Here is a 22,148-nt window from a genome sequence, read left to right as displayed (position 1 = left end):
TACAGAGACCAATTGTAAGCATTCACTGTACCTTATTCCTCACCATCGTCATTTGCGCTGTCAAAAATAGAACCTTCTGTTCCTTGATCTATTCAGAATAAGCCACAGCAGGCACAGCTCTGCTTACAGAGGGCAGCTGGGTCAGTAAGGACGTAGGGGGAAGTAGAGAGTGCAGCCAGCAGGTTTTCTTAGGGATTATATTGCTTTAGCTTGTTATCATTCTTCCCAGCTATTTTTGGTGCCAAAAAAGCAGCAGGGAGGTCTGTGCTCTCATCAGAAAGAAGTTCATTCAGTTCATTTCACAACTAGGGGCTGGAGCTCAGTCTAGGGCAGCAGTGCCCTCTACTGGACAATGTCTTCTTTATACACTGTTCCGTGATCTCAAACTTGAATACAGAAGTCATGGGAATAAAGAAAACCTTTACTTCTGACTAGATCAGAAGGGCAAGTGTGTAAGAGGTAAGGGGAGAGACAGAAGCCAACACAGTAAGCTGAGGGTTAGACTCATCATTTACTTCCACGAAGAAACCTGTTGGAGCCACAGGGTGATTTCATATGCTACATTTCATGTATTTATAGCAAGGTTCTGTTTTTATGCTCCAGGAAGATAGAGAAGGCTGGACTAATTTTTCCTCCTTCCTGCCAAGGACCAGAGTTATACTGGAGTACAGAAAAGTAAGTGTCCAGTTTCAGGTTTTAATTAGTACATGAACTTCAGGTGAGGATGGAAACAGGGAAATAATTTCCAAGTTAGTAACAATGCCACGGGAGTAGTTGATTGTCAAGAGACTAGTCTCACTGTTTTGGCTTTAATGTCCCCACTGTATGTTTGCAATATACTGTCCTATGTTAATTAAGGACACTACTATCACCAAATATATCAATCTCACCACCCTCACAAAAATTTTGCCCCCCCCCTCCCCCCCGAGTAACACCTGAGGCAACTGACTCTTTTCAGAAAGCTCTAAGGCCAGCACCAACAGCTACAGCCTACAGGCTCTTAAAAGGGATAATGGCACCACTGTGTGAAAAGTTCTTTCACAGAGAGAAAGAAACCCAATGCAGAATTTTTTTAATAGAAACAAACCCCAGAGCAACCCATTTATTGTTATAATACCATAAAAGAAAGATCAAAATAACGTGGAAAAATGTGATGCTGGCTTTTGAAGCCCACAGAATGTAACTAAGAAAAAAAATATTGCCTTCCAAGTGTCTTCTAACTTCACTGACAATATACTTCTAGTTAGAGACACTTTGTAGTAGAGTAATGTTGTCTCCTTTTAGCATGATCCGGCCTGCAACATAGATAAAAAACCATTAGAAGTCATGAACCTCTACCACAAAACTTCCTAACACTTAATCAAAATTTTAAAACTTAGCACGAGTCTGTAAAGTTTTTTTTAATAAAAATCTATTTTCTCTTCCTCTCACAAGAAAGACAAAACCCACATAACAAACATGCATAGTCAAGCAAAACAAATTCCCAAAATGGTAACATGCAAAAACTATGCTTCATTCAGCCTGAGACCATTACCTCTTACGAGTTTCTTATTTCTTTCTCATAGTATGTAAGCATTTAGAAACATGAAAGCATTCACATGAGCTAATGCATTTTTAAGAGGTAATTTCAAGCATGCGAGTAGATATTCCTTTATAAAAACAGATGCTAGTTGAATTGGATGGTCCACTCCTAAATGCTTTCGAATTTTACATTCACAATAAACAAAATTTAGTTTTAATTTAAATAGAATCAAGGCCCCAAGGAAAACAATCTAAGCAGTAAAAAGCATAGTTAAAATCATTCTATTGCTTCTCAAAAACAAGTCTCACACAACTGGTGTGTCTTGAGAGAACTTTATGGAGAGGAAAATTTAAAACACGAAATTCAAAGACTCATTTTTAGCAAAGGACCATCTAATAAGAGATGAAATAGACATGATGCTTCTGAGGTGAGTAGAAAGGAGGGTAGGGCTGAATAACACTAAAGGGGAATAATAAGTCCCTGATTTTACTACTATGCTTTCTCATTGGCTGAAATAAGATTATGAATGCTTATACTCATTATTAGGTGGGCTAAAGAATGGCTTAAAAATGGTCAATTCTGCAAAACAAGTTATCTGAAATTCAATAAGGTTGTGTATGATCTCACCAAGTTGTTTCCTTGACTTTGTTTTAGAGTGAATCTCCTCTGCATCATCCAATACAAGATTCATATACTCATCAAAACCCTAGATAATAAAATAAATTTTCACTTAAAAATTTTTAATAGTTTTATTCAAACAAAACTTTTAAAATGATCTTCTTTATGCTCAAATCATCCCAGGCATATGAAACTATGTTATTTTTAAGACATCCAGTTACAACCTAAGACAAATACATTTCTATACCTTAATACAGTAACCCATACCACCATTTGTTTTTAATATGAAATAGCAAAGACCTGGAAACTTCAATGACTGGTCTTCAAAGTAAATCTATTCTAACCACTACTCTTCTGTACAAATTAACTTACCTTCTTTTCTCTAACTCAGGGATTCTTAACCTTTTCTTGTATATTAAACCCTTTTGGCAGTCTGGTGAAGTCTATGGGATGCTTCTCCGAATTAATTTAAAAATTTCTCCTAAGTTTTTAAATATTTAAAATACATAGGCTTGCAAAGGAAAACCAACTATATTAGAATAGTTATTTTTTTTAAAGCTCATGGATCCCAAGTTAAGAACACTAACTACTGCTTCTCAGTTTTCAAGATCCACCAAAAATACACTCTATTATCTAACATATCCATAATCCTCCCATTTCTAAAGGAATCTATTGTGTGTGCATATAGCAATTATCCTAGAGCTTCTCTCTATCCTCATCAAAGATTGACAAAGGGGAGTAACGTTATTCAGGACACCAGAAAACCCCAAAGGTGCATTTGTGGCACCTTTGCAATTGTACACTAGCAGAAAAACACTATTCAAAACTACTATCATTTTTTTTTAAAATGTGCTTCTACATCACAATTTCTTCCTCTTTTTTTGCTTTTTGGAGGGCAATTGGGATTAAGCAACTTGCCCAAGGTCACGCAGCTAGTTTTTATGTTGTGTCTAAGGCTGGATTTGAACTCAGGTCCTTCTGACTCCAGGGCCAATGCTCTACTTATTATGCCACCTAGCCGCCCCTATCACTTCTTTAAGTAGGATTCATGGCCCACATTCTCCAGGAGATATTCCTGAATTAACTTTATACAGTTCTGATCACTTAGTATTATTTCCATATTCTGCACTTAAATATTTGTTTTCTCCCTATATCTCTTCTGTACTCTTATTCTTCCCTACTAACACCTTATTCATCTGCTCAAGAATATCAAGGATAATGAGATATTCTTTCTTGTCACTCTATTCCCCATCCCCCACCAAAAAAAAGCTAGTATAGTGCTATATAGACAGTCAGCTCTCAATAAACCCTAGCTCTTTTTTCAGCTCATGAATTTTAACAAATGTGTCTCAAAGACATGTTTCCTATAGTTTGATTTCTGATTCTTCAAGTCTTTTCTCATTATATACTTCTGAAAAAGAGCATAAATCTTAGATACTTACAATTATGCAGCCCTCTATTCGCATATTTACTTGCTCATATAGCCATACCTGAATTCGGGACCGCTGAAATGAAGAGGCAAAGTTTTAAAAAACATAGAAAAAAAAGATACCAAAAACCACCACTATGACCTACACATGTCTAGACTTGTGATATATAAACACGTGCCTATGTATGTACATACATATATACATGCAAATGTGATTCAGTGAAATGCAACTTCCCAAAAGTGATTTTGTAAAATAACAGAAAATATTTTAAAAATTTACTTGTTACCAAGATAAAGAAATTTTCCATTTGATAAACACAGTATTGGGATTACACACCCTAATGATTTCCTATGATCTTGGGTCTGAGTCACAGCATTTTTCCAATGCTTATGTTTTAGGTATGGCAGAGCTTATGGTTATTTTACCTTGTAACATCTAAACATTTCTCTCAGAGTTCTCTGGTATCTTGGAAAAACTCAGGTACCACAGGATGTCATCAGGCCCATTGAGCAAAGAGACCAACAGTATGAAACAAACATGTTTTCCCCAACACTTTTTATGTCATACTAGTTTGCTGAAGCAATTGGAAATGAAGTGATTTATTCTTTTTTAAAAAGGTAATTAAAGGGATCACAACCTCAGATCGATGGATCTTAGTTCAGTTAATTCAAAGGGTTATTAAAACTTTCTGAATCAATACAAAGCTTTGTTTATTGTATGCCAAATTAGGAAACTTAAGTCTAATAAAGCCATTAAATCAGGGTTCTTAATCTAGGTCTGTCTCAATTATTTTGATAAATGTATTTCAATATGTCTGGTTTCTTCTGCAATCCTATTTTATGCATTCAACACTAAAAGGACCAGATATGTCATCTGATACAAAAGTATTATGATTCTTGTTTACTGCTGTTCAGTTGTTTAATCGTGTCTGATTCTTTGTGACCCCATTTTGAGGTTTTCTTGGCAAAGACACTGGAGTGGTTTGCCATTTCCTTCTCCAGCTCATCTTAAGGATGAGGAAACTGAGGCAAACAGGGTCAAGTGACTTGCCCAGGGTCACACAGCTACTAAGTGTCTAAGGCCAGATTCAAACTTATGAAGATGGATCTTCCTGATTCCAAGTCCAGTGCTCAATTCACTGCATCACCTACTTTGAAATAAAAATTTTCATCCTATTTTTTTCTTTGCTTAGAGATTAAAAAAAAATTTTTTGTCAATCGACACAGGTATTCTTAAATTCCATTCCTTTTAGTGTTAACACCCACATGCATTAAATACAAAGATCATGCTTGGGAAGGGACGAGTGAAAAGAGTAATAGGTTATTATAAATGTGTATCCTGCTCATTAAGTGAAAAACTTTTCTGAATATAAACTGAATTAGTTTTGCTATGCTTAAAAGAGTTTAAATTCATAATAACTTCATTTGAAGTTATACATTTGTAGTTTCAGTTGAGTAAAAGAGTGAGTCTTCTGTTAAAAAATGTTTGCCTTTTCACTGGGCAGTGGACCCCTCAGCCTACTAGCACAATGACCGCGGCACTCCCAGGACCCAGCGCGTTTACAAAGGAGCTGGCGTCCCAGGCAGCGCAGCAGGTGCCCTGGGCTCTGGGGTCGGCCCCCGCCCCCTCCCCACTCAGCTCTCTACCTTCGTGACTTTGGGGAAGAGAGGCTAAAGCCAAGCACATCCGCCCGGCCTTATTCCTTCTCCCCATTAGGAAAAGCTACAAGGAGCCTTACTTACATTTTGGAGATACCTGAAGATGAGGTTCTGTCCAGAAGTCGTTAAGGGAAAAGCTACTGATCCAGCGGGGCTTCAGCGAAGCCCCGGCGGGTTCGGGTCCCCGCCGCGAGACGGCGCCTACACCGCCCCCCGTGCTCTCCCAAGCTCTGTCCGGAATCTGCTGCAGGTGGGCTAAATGCAGGGCCCGAGCCGAACGCCCGCCACTCACGCCTACCCGAGGCTCCCCCAGCGCCCCCACCTTCCCGTACGCCGGCTCCCAGCCCACCTGGCCGGGGTGCCCCAGGGGAGGAGCCGGCTCCTCGCGCTCCCCGCCCTCCCCGCCCTCGCGCCCGGCTCTCCAGCTAGAACCCTTCGGCTGCCCCGACGGCGACACCAGTAGAGGATACGATGGGCTGCACCATCACCTTCTGCACCTTCTGGCCCTGGCCGCGGTACGCCATGGCGGGAGCGTACAATGAGAACGCTGGGCACGGCGCGCCACTGGGAAACCACGAGCGGAACCGGAAATTCTGTCGCGTTGCCTGCCGGGAGGCCCCGCTCTGCACCCACGACTTCCGCTTCCGTCTCCTCCTGGCCGACCGGCTGCTCTAGGCCCTCGTTCTGCTTCCCTTCCACATTTCAGGAAGCGGAAAGGGGAGGGGTGGAGGAAGGAGGAGGAGCCGAGGCGCCTAAACGTCCTCACTATGCCAATAGCGCTCCCTACGGGTAAGGAGGAGGAAACAAGGCCCCACTCCATCCCCCACCAGAAAGGCAGCGGGAAGGTCCCTCTTTCGGCCTCGTCCTGCCCCCTTCTCTAGTCTAACCTATCAGAGCCCTTTCCTGGCAGCCTGGCCTATAATGTGGCAAGAAGGAGAGCAAAGACCCAACCTTTCTCATGCCTGGTCCTGAAAATTGAGTGAGTTGGCTATTTTGCCTGTGGGTTACTCAAAAGTATCATTATTGATTAGAAAAATGCAAATTAAGACAACTGAGGTACAGCCTTACACCTAGCAGATCGCTAAACAAATGCTGGAGGGGATGTGGAAAAGTAGGGACACTAATGCATTGTTGGTGGAGTTGTGAACTGGTCCACCCATTCTGGAGAGCAATCCGGAACTACAACCAAAGGGACATGACCACTACTAGGTCTGTATCCCAAAGAGATACAAGACAAAGGAAAAGGGCCCACATGTACAAAAATATTGATACCATCTCTTTCTGATGACAAAGAATTGGAAATTGAAGGGATGCCCATCAATTGGGGAATGATAGAACAAGTTGTGGTATATGATTGTGATGGAATCCTATTGTTCTAAGAGAAATTAGAAGGGACATGGTTTCAGAAAAACTAGGGAAGACCTATATAAATTGATGCAAAGTGAAGTGAGCAGAACACAGTAACAGCAATATTAATGATGACCAACTGTGAAAGAGCTGGTGACTCTATTCAGTATAATGATCCAAGACAGTTCCACAGGGCTCATAATGCAAAATGCTGTGTACCTCCAGAAAGAGAAAACTGGTGAACCCTGAGTACAGTTGAAGCATTTTTCCCCTTTATTTCTCTAGCTTTTTTTTTCAATATGGTTAATATGGAAATATCTCTTGCCTGTTTTCAAATGCATAATTGATATATTACTTGCCTTCTCAGTGCATAGGGGAGGGGCTGAAAGGAGGGGGAGAATTTGGAATTTAAAAAGGAGAATGTTAAAAATAATAAGAAATAAAAAATTGTAAACTACACAGGTATACAGGGTAACAGCAGTTAAGGAAGTTTAATGGGCAGTTTAAGGGAATTGATGACAAAATTGATTAACCATAGCTGGGATGACCTTGGATTGGTTTCTCAAATAAGAATCAAAGTCTTCTGATATTAACCTATAAGAGTCTATCAGGGGTGTGGGAATAAACTTCCATTATACAGTGAGTCTAATATGAGGGAAATGATGAATTATGGATATAGCTTTATTATGATTATAGCTGTGTGTATTCAAGTTTACATATCTATATATGTATACATTTATGTGTACACACATACACATATGTGCATACATAGTATATTGTATATGTCTGTTCATATACACACCGGAAGCAATATAAATTGATTTGCATTACCCAGATAATGTATGGCCCTTTAAGAAGGTAACATTTTTATACATAAGAGTCATAGAAACCACACATGAAACACTATGAAATTAATTGCTATAATCATAGTTTGAGTGACTCTACAATAGTCCATGAGGGTATGCATACATAAATGCATTCCCTTGGTTGTATTTTGCTTTACTTAATAAAAGTACTCCAGAAAAGTTGTGTGGCTTACATTTTTAGTTTAGTTTTAAATTTAATTATTTTTGTCCTGAAATTAATAAACATCATACATATATTAACACATCCATATACATAGTAGAGAATTATATATGAAACTGAATCTCTATTCCATACCTTTCTCTAAAGAAAAAAAAAACTATACTAAATTCAACATGTTACTTTCAAAACATTTTTGTGCTTCCTTCTTAACTTTCTTCAGTTCCTTCTGTTAATTTTTGAAACTATTTCAATGACTACTTATTTTTCTCAGAACAGAACCCTTCATCATCCCTTCCAATTGTTCAAATAAATTTATCTTTCTAGCTTTCTCTTGACTCACGTTTGCATTTTTTAATTCCTACTCAGCTTTGGTATTTTCATTTGGAATGTTTGAAAAGTCCTCTGTTCCATTAAAGATCGATTTCTCCTTCAGTAGGATTATATTCACTTTTATAGAATAATTTATTCTAGGTTGTAGGACTGTTTCTTTTGCCTTTCGGGTTATTGCATTGCAAGATCTCTTGTTTAAAGTGGAAGTTGCTATGTCTTTTTATGATCTTGCTTTGGTTCCCTTCTAACTGCTTGAAATATTATTTTTTCCTAATGTGAAAGTATTGAATTTTGGTTATAATATTACTGGGACTTTCTCTTTTCGAGTTTCAGGAAGTAATATGTGGATTATGGATTATTTCTATTTTCACTTTGTCCTTTGATTCTAATTGGTCTGGAAAGTTTTCATTTATGATTTTAGAAAGTGTTCAGCTTTTTTCCTTAAACATAACTTTAAGTTTTTCTGATGATTCTAAAATGATCTCTCCTATGTTTTCTAAGTCATTTTTTTTTAAAGCAGATATCTTAAATCTATTTTTTCAGGCTTTTACTTTTCTTCTACTATTTCTTACTGTCTTGTGGTGTCATTGGTTTCTTTTTAGTCTAGTCTATACCTGTGTAGTTTGAAGAGTTAAGATTTAACATTATCTGTTATAAGCTATTTCTTTTCCTTCAAATCCTTTCCTTCAGGAACATTGGAAAAACAAGATTTTAATGCATTGTTGGTGGAGTTATGAAACTGATTCAGTCATTCTGTAAAGCAATCTAGAACTATGCCGAAAGGTCTATAAAAACCATTCATACCTTCTGGGTCTGTATTCCAAAAGAGATAAAAAGGAAAAGGAAAGGAATTATATGTACAAAAAATATTTGTAGCAGCTTTTTTTCTGGGGGTAAAGAATTAGAGGTTGAGGGGATGCCCATCAATTGGGGAATTGCTGAACAAGTTGTGGTATGTGATTATGATGGAATACTATTTTACTATTAAGAAATTATGAGCAGGATGATCTCAGAAAAACCTGGATTTATATGAGCTAATATAGAGTGAAATCTACTGTGTTCAAAATAACAGCAACATTGTAAGATGGTCAGTTGTGTATAACTTAGATATTCTCAGCAATAGAGTGATCCAAAACAACTCTTGAAGGACTTATGGTGAAAAATGCTTTGCATCCCCAGAGAAAGAACTGCTGGTGTCTGAATACAGATTGAAGTATACTTTTTTTTAAACTTTATTTTTCTTGAGTTTTTTTTGGTCTGTTTTCTTTCACAACATGACTTATGTTTTGCATGACTACACATGTAACCTATATGGAGTTGTTGGCCTTCTGAATGGGGGTGAGGGTGGGAAGGGAGGAAGGGAATTTGGAACTTGGAATTTTAAAAACAAATAATAAAAAACTTTTTTTACATGTAACTGGAGGAAAATAAAATACTAAATAAAAGCTTAAAAAACTCATTCCTCTAAACCTGATTTTTAAAAAATCTCTTGCTTCATTTCTTCTAGGTATTCATGTAGTCCTTGTGGAAAATCCATTTTTTCTCTTCTTGTAGTTGTCCTGGAGTTACTCTTTAATGCTGAATTTTTTGGTGGCTTTGAATCTACAGAACTTCTTTATACTGATTGATAAATTTTGTTTACTCAGTCTCCAGCCTTGGTTCTTGCACTGGGCTGTTCCAGGGTCAGGCATTGTTGTGCTTTTGGTGGGGCTGGTCAGCCCTGATTGGTTTTGACCTGGGTGTTGTTGCAGATCTCCACCCTCCTGGAATGTTGAGTACCGGTAGGTTTTAGGCACTGCCAGATTTTCATAGGTTCAGAACACTGAATGTTCAGGGCCTTCAGGATAGAGTACTAACGACCCTGGGTTTGAGGTATCCCCATCTGAACACTCTTCCACTCAGACTGGTCACTGTCATGCAGTTATAATAACTATCTTGAGCAGACAGCATCATTGTTAAATAATTTTTAATGTATAATGGGAACTGGTTATTTAAAAGAATCCTATGGTGTACACTCCTTTAAAGCAAATAATGGCCCTCTGTAATGTTTTGTACATTCTGATTGTTAGATTGTCTTTAAAGTACTATGTCATATATACGTATGTATATATACACACACACACATATGTAAAGATACAGTGTATCTATTGTCAAGCTAAAACCAACACATTTATAAGTTCTGCCTAAGTTCTCTTGCGGAGGATAAACTTTCTTTTGCCTTGAATTTAAATTTATTGAACTCACTAAGGATCTACTACAGTACATTCATAACACAAGTATTAGGGTATTATGGAGGGTTTTTAATATTTAACACAGCACCTCTCCTTCAAAGGCTTTACATTATAATGAAGACAAGACATGCATATAGCATATTAGCTAAAATAGCTAAATAAAATTAGATGTGATTATGAGCTCCAATTGTGGAAAAAGGAGTTGAAAATTAATCATTTGAGAAATATCAGTGTGGACTATATGCTACTTTTTCTCCTCTGCTACATGCAGACCTATCTTATGGCTCTATCATAAGCTTGTGCTTTTTAGGGGTTCAGATCTGTGATTTCATTGGTGTAGGGAAATGCCATCAGTCTTAGCTGCTTGCGTATATTGAGAGGCTGACTTGGCCAGATTCATATAACTAGTACATCAGGAGGGACTTAAATGTTACCTTACACTACTTTTGTGCTCTTGCAGAATTTTAAAGCTCAGTTGGATTTTAAAGACCTTATGGTCATTCACCCAACAAATACTGACAAAACACCTATATACAAATCATTGTGTTAGTTTCTATAATGGATACAAAGATGCTTAACACAATGTTTCCTCTCAAGGAGCTTATACCACCTTTAAAATGAGGGGGTTAACTCAAATTAACTCTAAGGTGTCTGACAGTTTTCTCTACTAGAGAAGACATGCACACATAACTGTATCATAAAGTAGTATGTAAGAAATGCTATAATTCAGGGGAAAAGAAAGTAGTGAAGCAGTTGAAAGGTTACTTTAGGCTAAAGATATTGGGAAGCCCTGAAGTGGCATTTGAACTAGATCGTTAAAATTGGCTAGAATTTTGATATATAGAGATGGGGAAGATTTTCAGAGAAGTTTTAGGTGTCAGCCTAATCATTCTTACTTGGGGAAATCATTCAACCTTTCTGCCTCAGTTTCCTCATTGGTAAAATCCACTATCTCCCAGGGTTATTGGGAGGATAAAATGAGATATTTGTAAAGTGTTTTGCATAACTTAAAGAACTATATAAATACCAGCTACTAACTATTAAGGAACTACACAGTTAACCATTTTGTACAACAAATAACTTCTTCCTTATTTAGCAGCTCTTAAAATTATGCTTTCTAAAAGCATGGCAAACGTACATTCATCCTAAAGACCATTTCTAACATTATTATGGAAAAGCAGGTAATATACATACTTTAACAATCCAATCCCTTTAAGTAATACAGCCAAATTATAGCCATAGTTTGGATAGTTATTTGCTTACATGTAATCATTAAAGATTTTAGAGAACAAATCAAGAAGTGAAAAATTAAGGCATTTATGGTTATAGAACGGGAACAATGATTAGACCGGGGCATCTGCCATATCAGATGCACTGATGTGATATTAACAGGCCATATACAAGTCACACTGCCAAGAATTTCCTACACCAGTTTTATTTAAAACACAAATATGTCTTTCTCTGTAATGACTAATGGTTCAAATGATGCTGAACATGAATGATTCAGACGCAGATTAATAATACAAGTGCTTTAAATAGGATACAAACAAAATCATTAAAAATGAAAAGAAATGGTTATTTACAAAAGGGATTAGAGATCTCTGTGCAGATCTCAAGAATGAAATGGGGATGGGGAAGGGGGAGGAGGCAATCAGTAATGGAGCCAGAACATTCCATGCTTGGCCTTGGGGAGGGGTCCTCATACAACAAATACCTTCAATTGCAGAGGGAGGGGTGGGGATTGTGTTTATTTTTTTTTAAATATATAAATTCCTCAAGTTACTTTTGTTTGTGCATAACCATTCAGACCTCAGCAAGGCCAAATGGGTAGTCCTGTGGCATTCTCCACCCTCCCATGAGATTACATGAAGTTCTCCTTTTGATGAGCCGCCTACAACAGCAGTTCCTTAGGAGCCAATAATGACAGGTGGGTCAATTTTCCCTGTGGGAACCAAGATACCACCTACAATGAATTATAAAAATGGACAAGTTTTTCTTCCTTTCTTCAAAATACCATATGAACACAAATATTTACAATGCAATATATCTCCTTCTGAGAACACAAGCCTGGAATAGGCTTATTCTAGCACAAGTCTAAAAACCCTTGAGGGGATGTAGAGAGGACGTCAAGAACAAAAAAAAAATCAATTCAGAATAGGAAAAATCATCTACAAAAATGGAAGGTACACAATACACCTCCAAAGCATCTCAACATCCCTGTTACAGTGGGGTTCAGTGTATTGCTATAGTTCACATATGAATATCAGCAGCTGATTGGGCTTCCTTTCTAGGTGGTTAAGGGTAGAGAAATCCTGGGCAAGAGAATTTGCTGGAACTGCAGCAGTAGAGATTTAAAAAACAAAACAAAAAACCATAACCCTTCACACAACTCTGGTGATTCAATGCCAGTGGTGGTGGAGAAGTATTGGAGAGGAAAGAATACTTGGGGTGGGGGTGGGGAGAACTTTCGTGCTGAGAAAAGGTTCTTCTAATCATGTCACTTCTTGTGAAGAAACCAGGGGATCCCAGCAACACAGTAGTTCTTGGGACCACCGAGGCACTTTCAAGCAAAAAAGAAAAATTATTTTAAAATTGCAGTAGTAATAAATAAGCTGTTGCTAGTTAGAAGCCTTCAGAGTAGCAGAAGCACCAAAACTCAGAACTAGAAGAACTGTCCATGTTCTTCTGGTTTGCTCCCTGTAGCTGCTTAGCCCTCTCTAAAGCTATGTTAACAGTTTAAATACATTGGAAAAGGACAGACATAACAAAAGCTGAGTGTATTTTGCTCAGTGGCAGCATGAAATTTGGTCCTTAAGAGTAGTAGCAGCTGTCATCATCTTTTTCAAACTCCAATAACCTTTCATGTATCCGTTCATACACACATCGAATAAGACCCAAAGAAAAAAGCCAGAATTAACATAGACCTTAAAGCTTTAAGCTCCTTTATGCCCCCAACCCAATCTCATCTCTACTTTCTCTCTCTCTTTTTTTTTAAGCAGAAGGAGGGAATGGGGCGGAGGGGTGAGACAAGGAACTTTATCTCAAAGCTAAACAATAATAAACAGGATGGCTGCCCAAAGGCCTTCTCTTTAATTTGACCCACAGGAGGCCCAAACAAGTGTAGATACTTCTGAGGTATACTTCTGATTGGGGCAAATCCTGGCCTAGAGAAATAGTCACCTCAGGCAAATGTTATAATAGATGAAACAAAATCCAGTTTTTTTGTGAGTTTTTTTTTTTAAGTGATCTTGTCACCACTTTCAGCTATCAATCATTTCTGAGAGCTCAAGTAGAAGGTCATCTTCATCCTTTCCAGGATCCAGGTCAATTTCTGCTTCCAATTTGCCTCCCGAGATCTCCCAGATCAGTTTCTCAAAGTCATCCTCCACAGACAGGGGGGGCTTCCCTGAGGAGGCAGAGCTTAGCCGGCGGCTTTTTGTTGCCACTTGTGATGAAGGACTAGATACTTCTGGTGGTGGGGGATCAGAAGAGGCTTGACTTGGAGGCAGATCAAGACTATGAGAAGAAAAGAGAATTCATTATTACAAAGCTGTCTTTCCCCACTGGTTGGCTGAAATCACTCAGTCCTTAGGATACCATATTAACATGGGAATGTTTCTGAGTCTGATACTAATCTACTAACATGGAGCCAAACATCTTATTTAGGACACTCAATCAGGTGCTATCTTCCAAATACCATGAAGTGTAGAAAAAGTAATGTGTGAATACATACTGTGACAATGAACACCAGTCTAATTTCTTACAATATTTTGGGGTTCAATGAGTAGTCTCATTCATAAATTATTTGACAGAATTTGTATCATAAGAATTGTTTGGTGGGAAGGTTTTCCAGAGATAAGAAGTAATGAGAGCACAGGTATTTACAGTGACAAAGTTTGGCTAAAAGGAATAAAGAGAGGTTTTACCTGTTTGGGTTTTTTTCTGTCTCAGACACAGTGACTGGTTTGTCCTCAGAGAGAACGGGAACAGCAGCCTGTAAAAGTACATTGTATGTCAATGTCCACTTGCCTTTTCCAGGAAGATATGTAGCCCTCTGGTGGCCAGCCCTTACTCAGTGCATGGATCTTAAAGATAGGGCATAAAACCTTCCAACGCCAGGAAGATAAGTAGTATTTGCTAACACAAACTTGTTCCTACTATGAAACAAATGTTTGTTTTAAATGTTATTTAAATGTTATTTTAAATGTTATTTCTTTTTATGGAGACAAAAGAATTTATAATGTAAACACCCAAAGTATTAAGAAATAGCAGGATATACTATGAAAGTTACAGAGACAATAGAAGTAGACTTTCATCTTTTTTAACAGACAAAAACTCCCACTACAGATCAAAATAATTTTCTTACCACAGCTGCTTTTTTGCTTGGGCTTTCCTGAAGAATGCTGCTAGAACTGAGTGGCTTTACAGCTGCAATGACAGCAGGGTGGACTTCAGCTGCCTTGCGTTTGGTGGCCAATTTAGGAGTAGAAATGACTTTAACCAAAGATGGCTTCACATTAACCTTGGGCTTGGCTATAGAGAGAAGATGACATTTGTTTAGTATTACAACTGTACAGACAAGAATTTAGTAGAGGATACTAAGGGTAATGGTATTGAAAAACGGAGATACAAACCATGTCTAATCACACAACTGACATAATATATGTCTACTTACTTATCCCCTTAAATGACGTGTTTGGCATAAAGTTGTTCTTGTTACTGTTTTGGCACAGGGTTTCGATAAACAAATTGCCACAAACTCCATAGGTCATCATTTAACTTTATAGACAACCACCACCGGCTACTCTCTTAACTCCTGGTATTTCCATTATTAAGTTTCTTGATCACTTTCCACTTCAAGTGAAATAGAATGGTTTAATGGAAAGAACACCAGAGTCAGAAGACCAGGTTTCAAGGACCAGCTCTACCACTATGGGACTTTGGGCAAGTGTAATGGAAATGCAAATTTAAAGATCTTCCCTGCCCCTAGGCTAAAGTGCCCCTGGAGCCTGGGGTGGGAGGCTTGTTTTTCAGTAGATACTTCTTGATTGGCCAGTGAGTCAATAAGGTTGTTACATTCTCTGAGCCAGGAGAAGGCTTATAAGCCCTGATGTGTAGCTTTGTTTTGGGGCTCACTTTGAGAAGTGTTCTGTGATTTGATCAGATGAAACCACGGGAAGCTGTTGTTGAGAGCCCCCCCCCCGCCCCCCCGCTTTTGAAAAACCCAGATGTTGATTTGGTATGGATGTAATGGTTGGACAGTTTGGAAACTGTCTACTTGATCTGTTTCTCTTTCTTGATAATTCTGTCTGTATACTCTGAAGTTCGGGGTGCTGACCTTTTCCCCCCTGAACTAGGTAAACGATGTATGTTTGATTGATTAAAGTAAGTTTGTTAACCCATTTTGAGTTGCTTTTCTTTAACAAAGCAGATCCAAGAACCTGTGCTGGCAGCCACCCTGGGGACGCTGGGGTGCTTGCTGCTACAGCCAGTTATTAAATTTGTATGAATCTCAGTTACCTGGACCATATAACTAGGAGATAACCAACAATTTAAACTACTTACCTTCAAGGGTTGTGAAGATCAAGAGTAATACTGTATGTAAAGTGCTTTACAAAGTACTACATAAATGTAAACTACATATACTCATCATGTAGGGATGAATGCTAGGAGTCTAGAGTCTAGGAGTCTAGTTAGGTGGCATAGTATATAGAGTGCTGGACTTGAAATTAGGAAGAACTGAGTTGGAATCCTGACTCGGATACTTATTAGCTGGGGACCCTAGAGAAGTTACTGAATCAGTAACTGTCCTCAAGAGAGGATCAGTGTCCTCAATTTTAAAATGATGATAATAGTGTATGTGTGTGGGTATGTATATAAACCTTAAAATGGTATATAAATCCTAACTACTATTATATTGAAGTCCTGTGCAGAACATTAAAAAATGTGATGGCAAAGAAGGGATTTTAATTTTTTTATTTTAGAAAGGTAGGGCTTTTGAAGGTTAAAAAAGGATATTAGAAGGGAATGGCCACCTGGACTGATGAAGTTAAAGACTACAATTTAGTTTTTGGCTGAAGATACTGAAATGACTATTGGCTAGGACTTGGAAGATCATGTTCACCTGAGCATTAATGACTTGGAGGGTTTAATGATTTGTTCAAGAGAACTAAACTGAAACTAAAGAGGGATGGAGAAAAACATCTAAACTCTAAAATCCAAACTATATGAAAACTGTCACAGCAAAGAAAGAACAAGAGTAGAAGTGCCACTAAGTGGGGAGAGAACAATAAATCATGGCCTCAGTTTGAACCATAAATAGAAAAGAACACTAGTTCTTTGTGGACTAAAGGACTTGGCTTCAAATCTCTGCTCTCATACTTATTTTCCTGTATGTCTTTAGATAATTCACATATCCTCCCTGGGTATATCTTTTCATTTGCTCAAGAGGAAGTTGGATCATTATGGCCTCTAAGGTTCCTTCCATTTTTAAGTCTATGATCCTATAAATTTTGAGATTTTAGTGCAAGGAGGTAAATATCATCTCCACAGCTATCACCAAGACTTGGTGTAGTAGAAAAGAATCCTGAACTTGGCCTCAGAGGACCTGAGTGTCCCACTCGGCTATGAACTATTTGTATTACCTGGGTGAAATTTCTTTCTATTTTCTCAATTATAAGATGAGGGATCTATAGTATATATTCTCTAAGGTGCTTTTTCACTTTAAATCTTCTGATCTCTATAGGTTATTGGTGCCCAGGTGAATCTGTGGCTGACCCTGAAAGCATCGACTAATGAAGGGTCTAGGGATACTGTGTTGTAATTCTGGAGAAGAAAAATATTTTTTCACTTTTTTCTTGAATTTTCAAAACATCTTTTCCTTCTTTCCACCAAGTACAAATGCTATCTGTTAACTACCGTGTTTCCCCGATAATAAGACCTATCCCGAAAATAAGCCCTCCGCTTACTGTGTAAGATTCCTCTAAAATAAGCCCTCCCCCGAAAATAAGCCCTATTGAGATTGCTACTGTAGTGAAGGTGATCCCCTGCGCTACACGCTACATTACGGTACCCTCTGTATGCACTGTCCCCCCCCCCCGGGTGAAACGCACGCCGCGCTCCGAGCTGCATGCAATCAGAGCTGCAGCAGTGAGTGCGTCATATCCTGTTCTTCCCCAGTGATTTGCTTATTGAATAAAGGTACATTTTTTTGTTCACATTTACCTGTTTATTAAAATTGCTGTCAATGTTCATTAAAATAAGCCCTCTGGTGTTTTTCTGTCCAAAAAATTAATAAGACAGTGTCTTATTATCGGGGAAACACGGTATTATTCCAAATGAGTCAGTGATTCACTATATAAAGAATCCCACCCTTCAGGACATACTATGTAAAAATACTCACCTTTACCCCTTTTTTCCAAGGGCTGTGCTGCACATTTCACATTCAGTATTGAATCCCCAATTCCTGAAGTTTCTACCTCTACTTGCTGGGCTTTTACTGGCATGCGCTTTGTCAGCTGGCGGGCGATTCCTGGCACAGTATTCAGTTCTGATTTCTCTGCCACTTGGGTGTTACCAGGTACTGCTTCTTCCTGAAGGGATGTTAAAACAGTTTTCTCCTTCTGTAGTGTTTCCACCTCTTGCTGTTTCTGCATGCGCTTCTCTCTCATGATATCTTCAAATTTCTTGACTTGAACTTTGGAAATGCCATCTCCTGTGGTCTCATCTGACAGCTGTGAAGAAACCTACAAAAGATCCAACAGAATTTAACTCTAGCATTTTAAAACAAAAGACTATGGCCAAAAGAACTACCAGCAAGGTAACAAAGGACTGTTAGTATTGCTTTCCAAAAGTGTGGAGAACAAGGAGAATTCTGTAATGACCAGCATGGAATGCATAATGTTTATCTTTCTTCCACAGTCTAATTGATATGTGTGCTCAAAAGCTGTTATATCTCCTAGAAAAGATGATTAAAGGGGCTTAAAAAACGTTTCTCTAAATCCTAGGTTACCTGGAAGAATAAAGTGTCCTTTTAAAAAACAGGAGACAGAAGGAGAAAATGTTTAATTCTTTTTTTTTTTAAGAGGGGGGAAGGCAAGGTAATTGGGGTTAAGTGACTTGCCCAAGGTCACACAGCTAGTGAAGTGTCAAGTATCTGAGGCCACATTTGAACCCAGGAGCTCCTGACTACAGGGCTGGTGCTCCATTCACTGTGCCACCTAGCTGCCCCAACTGTTCACTTCTAATCACCAACAAGTAAAATACCACAGGCAGTGTTTATGATATAAGGAAAAAAAGGCATTTACTTGGAAGGTAACTATTTGTTACAACATATTGATCATGTTCTTACCTCAACAGCCTCTGTTCGGGTAACACCAATTCGAGAGGTGGTTTCACCTGCTTCACTAAGTTTCTTCTCTTCTTTTATACCTGTATTCAAATCAAACTCCAAATCATTAAACTTTAAATTCAGGCCAGTTTGTGTTGAATTAAATCTTTAGCTTAATGGATACCTTGGTAGTATGTCAAAGATTAATTTGCAAACAAAATAATTTTGCTACCTGTTCTTTTGGTGATGCAGAGTAGTCGTCTTATGACTGGAGTAGTCTCAGGCTGTGGCTGGGAGTTGGTATTATTCTCAGCACTCTGTTGTACCCTCAATGCCTTTTCCTGTTTGATCTCCTCCAAGGTTTTTATATGTACTTCCTGCATGGGCTTTGTTTTACTTATCGGCTCTTCCAACTGCCCTTTGCTGGCAGTGGTGGGAGGCAAGATTACTGGTTTCTTAGACTCAGTCTCTATTCTGAGCTTAACAGAAGGGTTTTCCTTCTCAGCTTTCTGTCTTTCTTCTTCCTGCTGCCGGTGTTTCTTTTCAGCCAGGACCTCAGAAAATGTTTTGATTCGGATAGCAGAAGAGCTCCTCATCCCTAAACTGGAATCTTCAGTCTTATGGGATCCTTCATTCTTGATTTTGATTTGCAAGTCTCCTCGTTTTTGGCTGGCTCTCTCAAGACGTATTTCTTCTAGTGTCTTCACATGGATCTCTCCTCCTTTAGCTGATCGCTCTGCTAACACCAAAAAACAAACAAAACAAACAAACAAAAAACCCTTTGACTTTATTATGAACTTTTGTGCCACCTGAAAGCTGTTTTCTAAATGGTACACTAGTAAAAAGACATTTGACATTATGAATCCTGTATTCAAAATAGTAGTAAATAGTTATCTACTACAGAATCTATAGATTAGTCATACTTTTTGAAAGAAAAATAAATTTCTGCTCATGCTAAAGAACAGCCATTTTTGGCAAAAATATAAAGAAATCAGATGCTTATGTACTAGAAATTATAGTCTCCCCTCTTATAGAAAAGAGATAGAAAGTGAAAAATGCCTGACAAAATGAAAATAATGACTGGAAGTGGGAGGGTAAGGAAATAGAGAAAATGGAAGGGAAAGGAAAATTGAATTATTTATTAGTGAATAAGGACAACTGTTGTTTCAAAATCTAACCTCTAACCTGGCTTGAATGGCCAAATCAGAGAAAACATATATATTATTATGGGAGGTAGGAAATATGGCAATATATTTCAGGAATCATTACCTGCTGTCTCCATACTGTTTAGATCAGCTGGCATTCCTAATCTCTCCTTCAGAGACTTCGAAACTTGAACTGAAAAATGAAAAGAAAAAAACAATAAAAGATACAATAAAGACAAATCTGCTGGCAGTAGTACACAGAATTATTAAACTAAGAATTCTCTTTGGTATCTAACTGAATTTCATGTGTTCTTTTTCAATTTTCATAATGAAATTGACACTTTTCTCTTACTGCCAGTACTCTTTAATTTCCCTAGGGTTTTGCCTTTTCCGCTTATACATTTACTTCTTTTCCCTCAAAGTCTCTCCTTTCTAGTCCTTGACCTCAGCAACCTAATTCTGATAAAATGATCTCTACATCAATCACATACTTTGAGTATTCTGGAAAATAAATTTGAAAAACTATTTCTGCACAATTGATAAAGCAAATAAACTAATGGGCTTTGGGAAATTATTTTGTCATTTTAAAAAAATAATGGAAAGGGAATGATATGGCCCTAAAATTCCATCATCTAGTTTGCCTGAACAGTTTGGGAACTGAGAGCACTAACTGTCAACAAAGTTAGTGGCAAATCTAAAGATAATGTAGTAATTTTAAAAATTTACAAAAGAGTACCTTTCTTTGGTGTTTTGTCAGCATTCACTTCTGGAGAGTCAATTTTCTTCCCAAGCCTTTGAGCAAGGCTTCGTTTCAGGGGAGGGTCACTGTCAACACCTTTTAGACCAAAGGGTAATATGAATTTAGTTGAAAGTTTTTTTTTAAAGAGAAAAACCATAAATAGGAAAACATAAACAAATCCATGGAGACCAGTGTCCTTTTTTTCTGTTTATATGATAAATAATAGAATTTCCTTGGAACCTGACAACTCTACCTCAGAGAAGGTAATGAAATTTTCAGAGTAAGATGGTGGGACAGGTGAAAAAACAAGATATGAATAACCTTCAATATGGGACTCATAACCAGCTAACTAAAGTCAAGACTAAGAACGTGCAAAAAATTCTAACTGGTCAACAGGTGAATTCCAGTAACCAAAGTAACACCACAAACATCTAAGAAGTTTATAGAATTTCAGAACTGGAAGGTACTTTAGAGATCAGTGAATATAAATCCTATCCTTTTACAACCAAGGAAGATGAAGTTTAGAGAAATAATGTTTAAATAATTGGGAGGAGAAAATCAGAACCAAAATGTAGGCCTTCTGATTCCCAGTCAGGAGCTCTTTCAGTATAAAAGTTGCCTAGTATAAGCTGTTTAAATAGCAATTTCTAATATTTAAATTGTTTTTCAGATTGTTAAAGACTAAACTTTCAGGTGGCCAGGTGGCTCAGCGAGTAAGAGCACTGGCCCCAAAGTCGGGATGACCTGGGATCGAATCCGGGCTCTGATACTTAGCACCACACCCAGAAATAACTGGCCATGTAACCTTGAGCAAGTTACTAAACCCTAATTGCTTTAAAAAAAAAAAAAAAGACTAAACTTTCCTAAAGATATACTTGTAAGACTCTAAAGCTAGTAAAAGATAATGTAGATACTATGAACCCCCAAGAACTCATATCAATTTCCTTTCTCTAGCTCTAGGCAGTATTTAGGTTGCAAAAGCATTTTATAAACAACTTTATATTTTTAATAGCAAGAACTGAAAAGCTTCACTAAAATTACAATTATCTTTTGGGAACTTGGCAACTAAATATGTAATTTAAAATGGTAAAGGAGTTTTAAAGATCTGTCTATAAAAATACTACTAACCCTCTCCACACAGGCACCATTAAATTGCCATGCCAACACTATTTAAAATGATGTGAAGGAATCTCTGAAATCAGGAGAATTTTTCCCAAACTTAGGGAGTATACCACCTTCACAGTCAGATAGCTTTTAGAAAGTACATTAATGGTCTTTCAAAAAAGACAGGAAAAAAAATGGGAGAAATATTTCAGTTCTATTCTTTAAATGAAAAACACACTGCTAAGAAAGGGAATTTACTGATTAATAAATGGGAAGTTTAAATTTAAATACTTTTCAGCTAACCAAAATCTTTACATAAAAAATTTACTAAGTCAAAATTTTATCCATCTTCTAAAAAACTTGCCTAAAATTTTCTTTTTGCAAAGAAAAAGGAAGAAAAAAGGAATACTCATGGTCTTTTTAGCTCAGGACATTTTAAATAATTATCAAGAATCAAACTAAAACTTGAACTTAATTCACATAACTATTGAAAAGGTGAAACAAATATGGGGCAAAAAGAATTTAGAGAAGTAAACTTGGTGATAATGTCCTTAGGAACTGTATAGAGGGGGCGGCTAGGTGGCGCAGTGAATAGAGCGCTGGCCCTGGAATCAGGAGGACCTGACACTTCTCTCTCTCTCTCTCTCTCTCTCTCTCTCTCTCTCTCTC

The 22,148-nt window shown here is 37.7% G+C and overlaps 2 protein-coding genes across 13 annotated transcripts in view; both read right to left on the bottom strand.

Moving 5' to 3' along the window:
* Nucleotides 1-492: 492 nt before the first annotated feature.
* Nucleotides 493-5,871, bottom strand: SNRPE (small nuclear ribonucleoprotein polypeptide E). The gene is made up of 5 exons (XM_069074642.1): nucleotides 5,699-5,871; nucleotides 5,313-5,339; nucleotides 3,583-3,645; nucleotides 2,150-2,228; nucleotides 493-1,295 (listed from the first exon to the last, which is right to left on the bottom strand). Exons 1-5 carry the CDS (start codon nucleotides 5,750-5,752, stop codon nucleotides 1,240-1,242), a joined length of 279 nt encoding a protein of 92 aa, XP_068930743.1. The 5' UTR covers nucleotides 5,753-5,871; the 3' UTR covers nucleotides 493-1,239.
* Nucleotides 5,872-11,581: 5,710 nt separating this feature from the next.
* Nucleotides 11,582-22,148, bottom strand: part of ZC3H11A (zinc finger CCCH-type containing 11A) — a 40,541-nt gene continuing 29,974 nt past the window's right edge. For 11 of the 12 annotated variants that reach the window (XM_069074629.1, XM_069074630.1, XM_069074635.1 and 8 more), the window contains 8 exons: nucleotides 20,373-20,471; nucleotides 19,761-19,829; nucleotides 18,724-19,230; nucleotides 18,513-18,592; nucleotides 17,565-17,907; nucleotides 14,529-14,695; nucleotides 14,089-14,156; nucleotides 11,582-13,678 (listed from right to left, as the gene is read on the bottom strand). In XM_069074629.1, the coding sequence (XP_068930730.1) occupies nucleotides 13,423-13,678; nucleotides 14,089-14,156; nucleotides 14,529-14,695; nucleotides 17,565-17,907; nucleotides 18,513-18,592; nucleotides 18,724-19,230; nucleotides 19,761-19,829; nucleotides 20,373-20,471 (1,589 nt within the window). In that variant the 3' untranslated portion in view covers nucleotides 11,582-13,422. The remainder of the gene's footprint in view (nucleotides 13,679-14,088; nucleotides 14,157-14,528; nucleotides 14,696-17,564; nucleotides 17,908-18,512; nucleotides 18,593-18,723; nucleotides 19,231-19,760; nucleotides 19,830-20,372; nucleotides 20,472-22,148) is intronic. The other variant, XM_069074641.1, reaches the window with a different exon arrangement.

This window comes from Petaurus breviceps, unplaced genomic scaffold, assembly GCF_028583685.1.
Source record: "Petaurus breviceps papuanus isolate PSGF00001 unplaced genomic scaffold, PetGlider_PUasm1.0 90895, whole genome shotgun sequence".
Lineage (NCBI taxonomy): Eukaryota > Metazoa > Chordata > Mammalia > Diprotodontia > Petauridae > Petaurus > Petaurus breviceps.
This window is presented reverse-complemented; position numbering and strand designations above follow the sequence as displayed.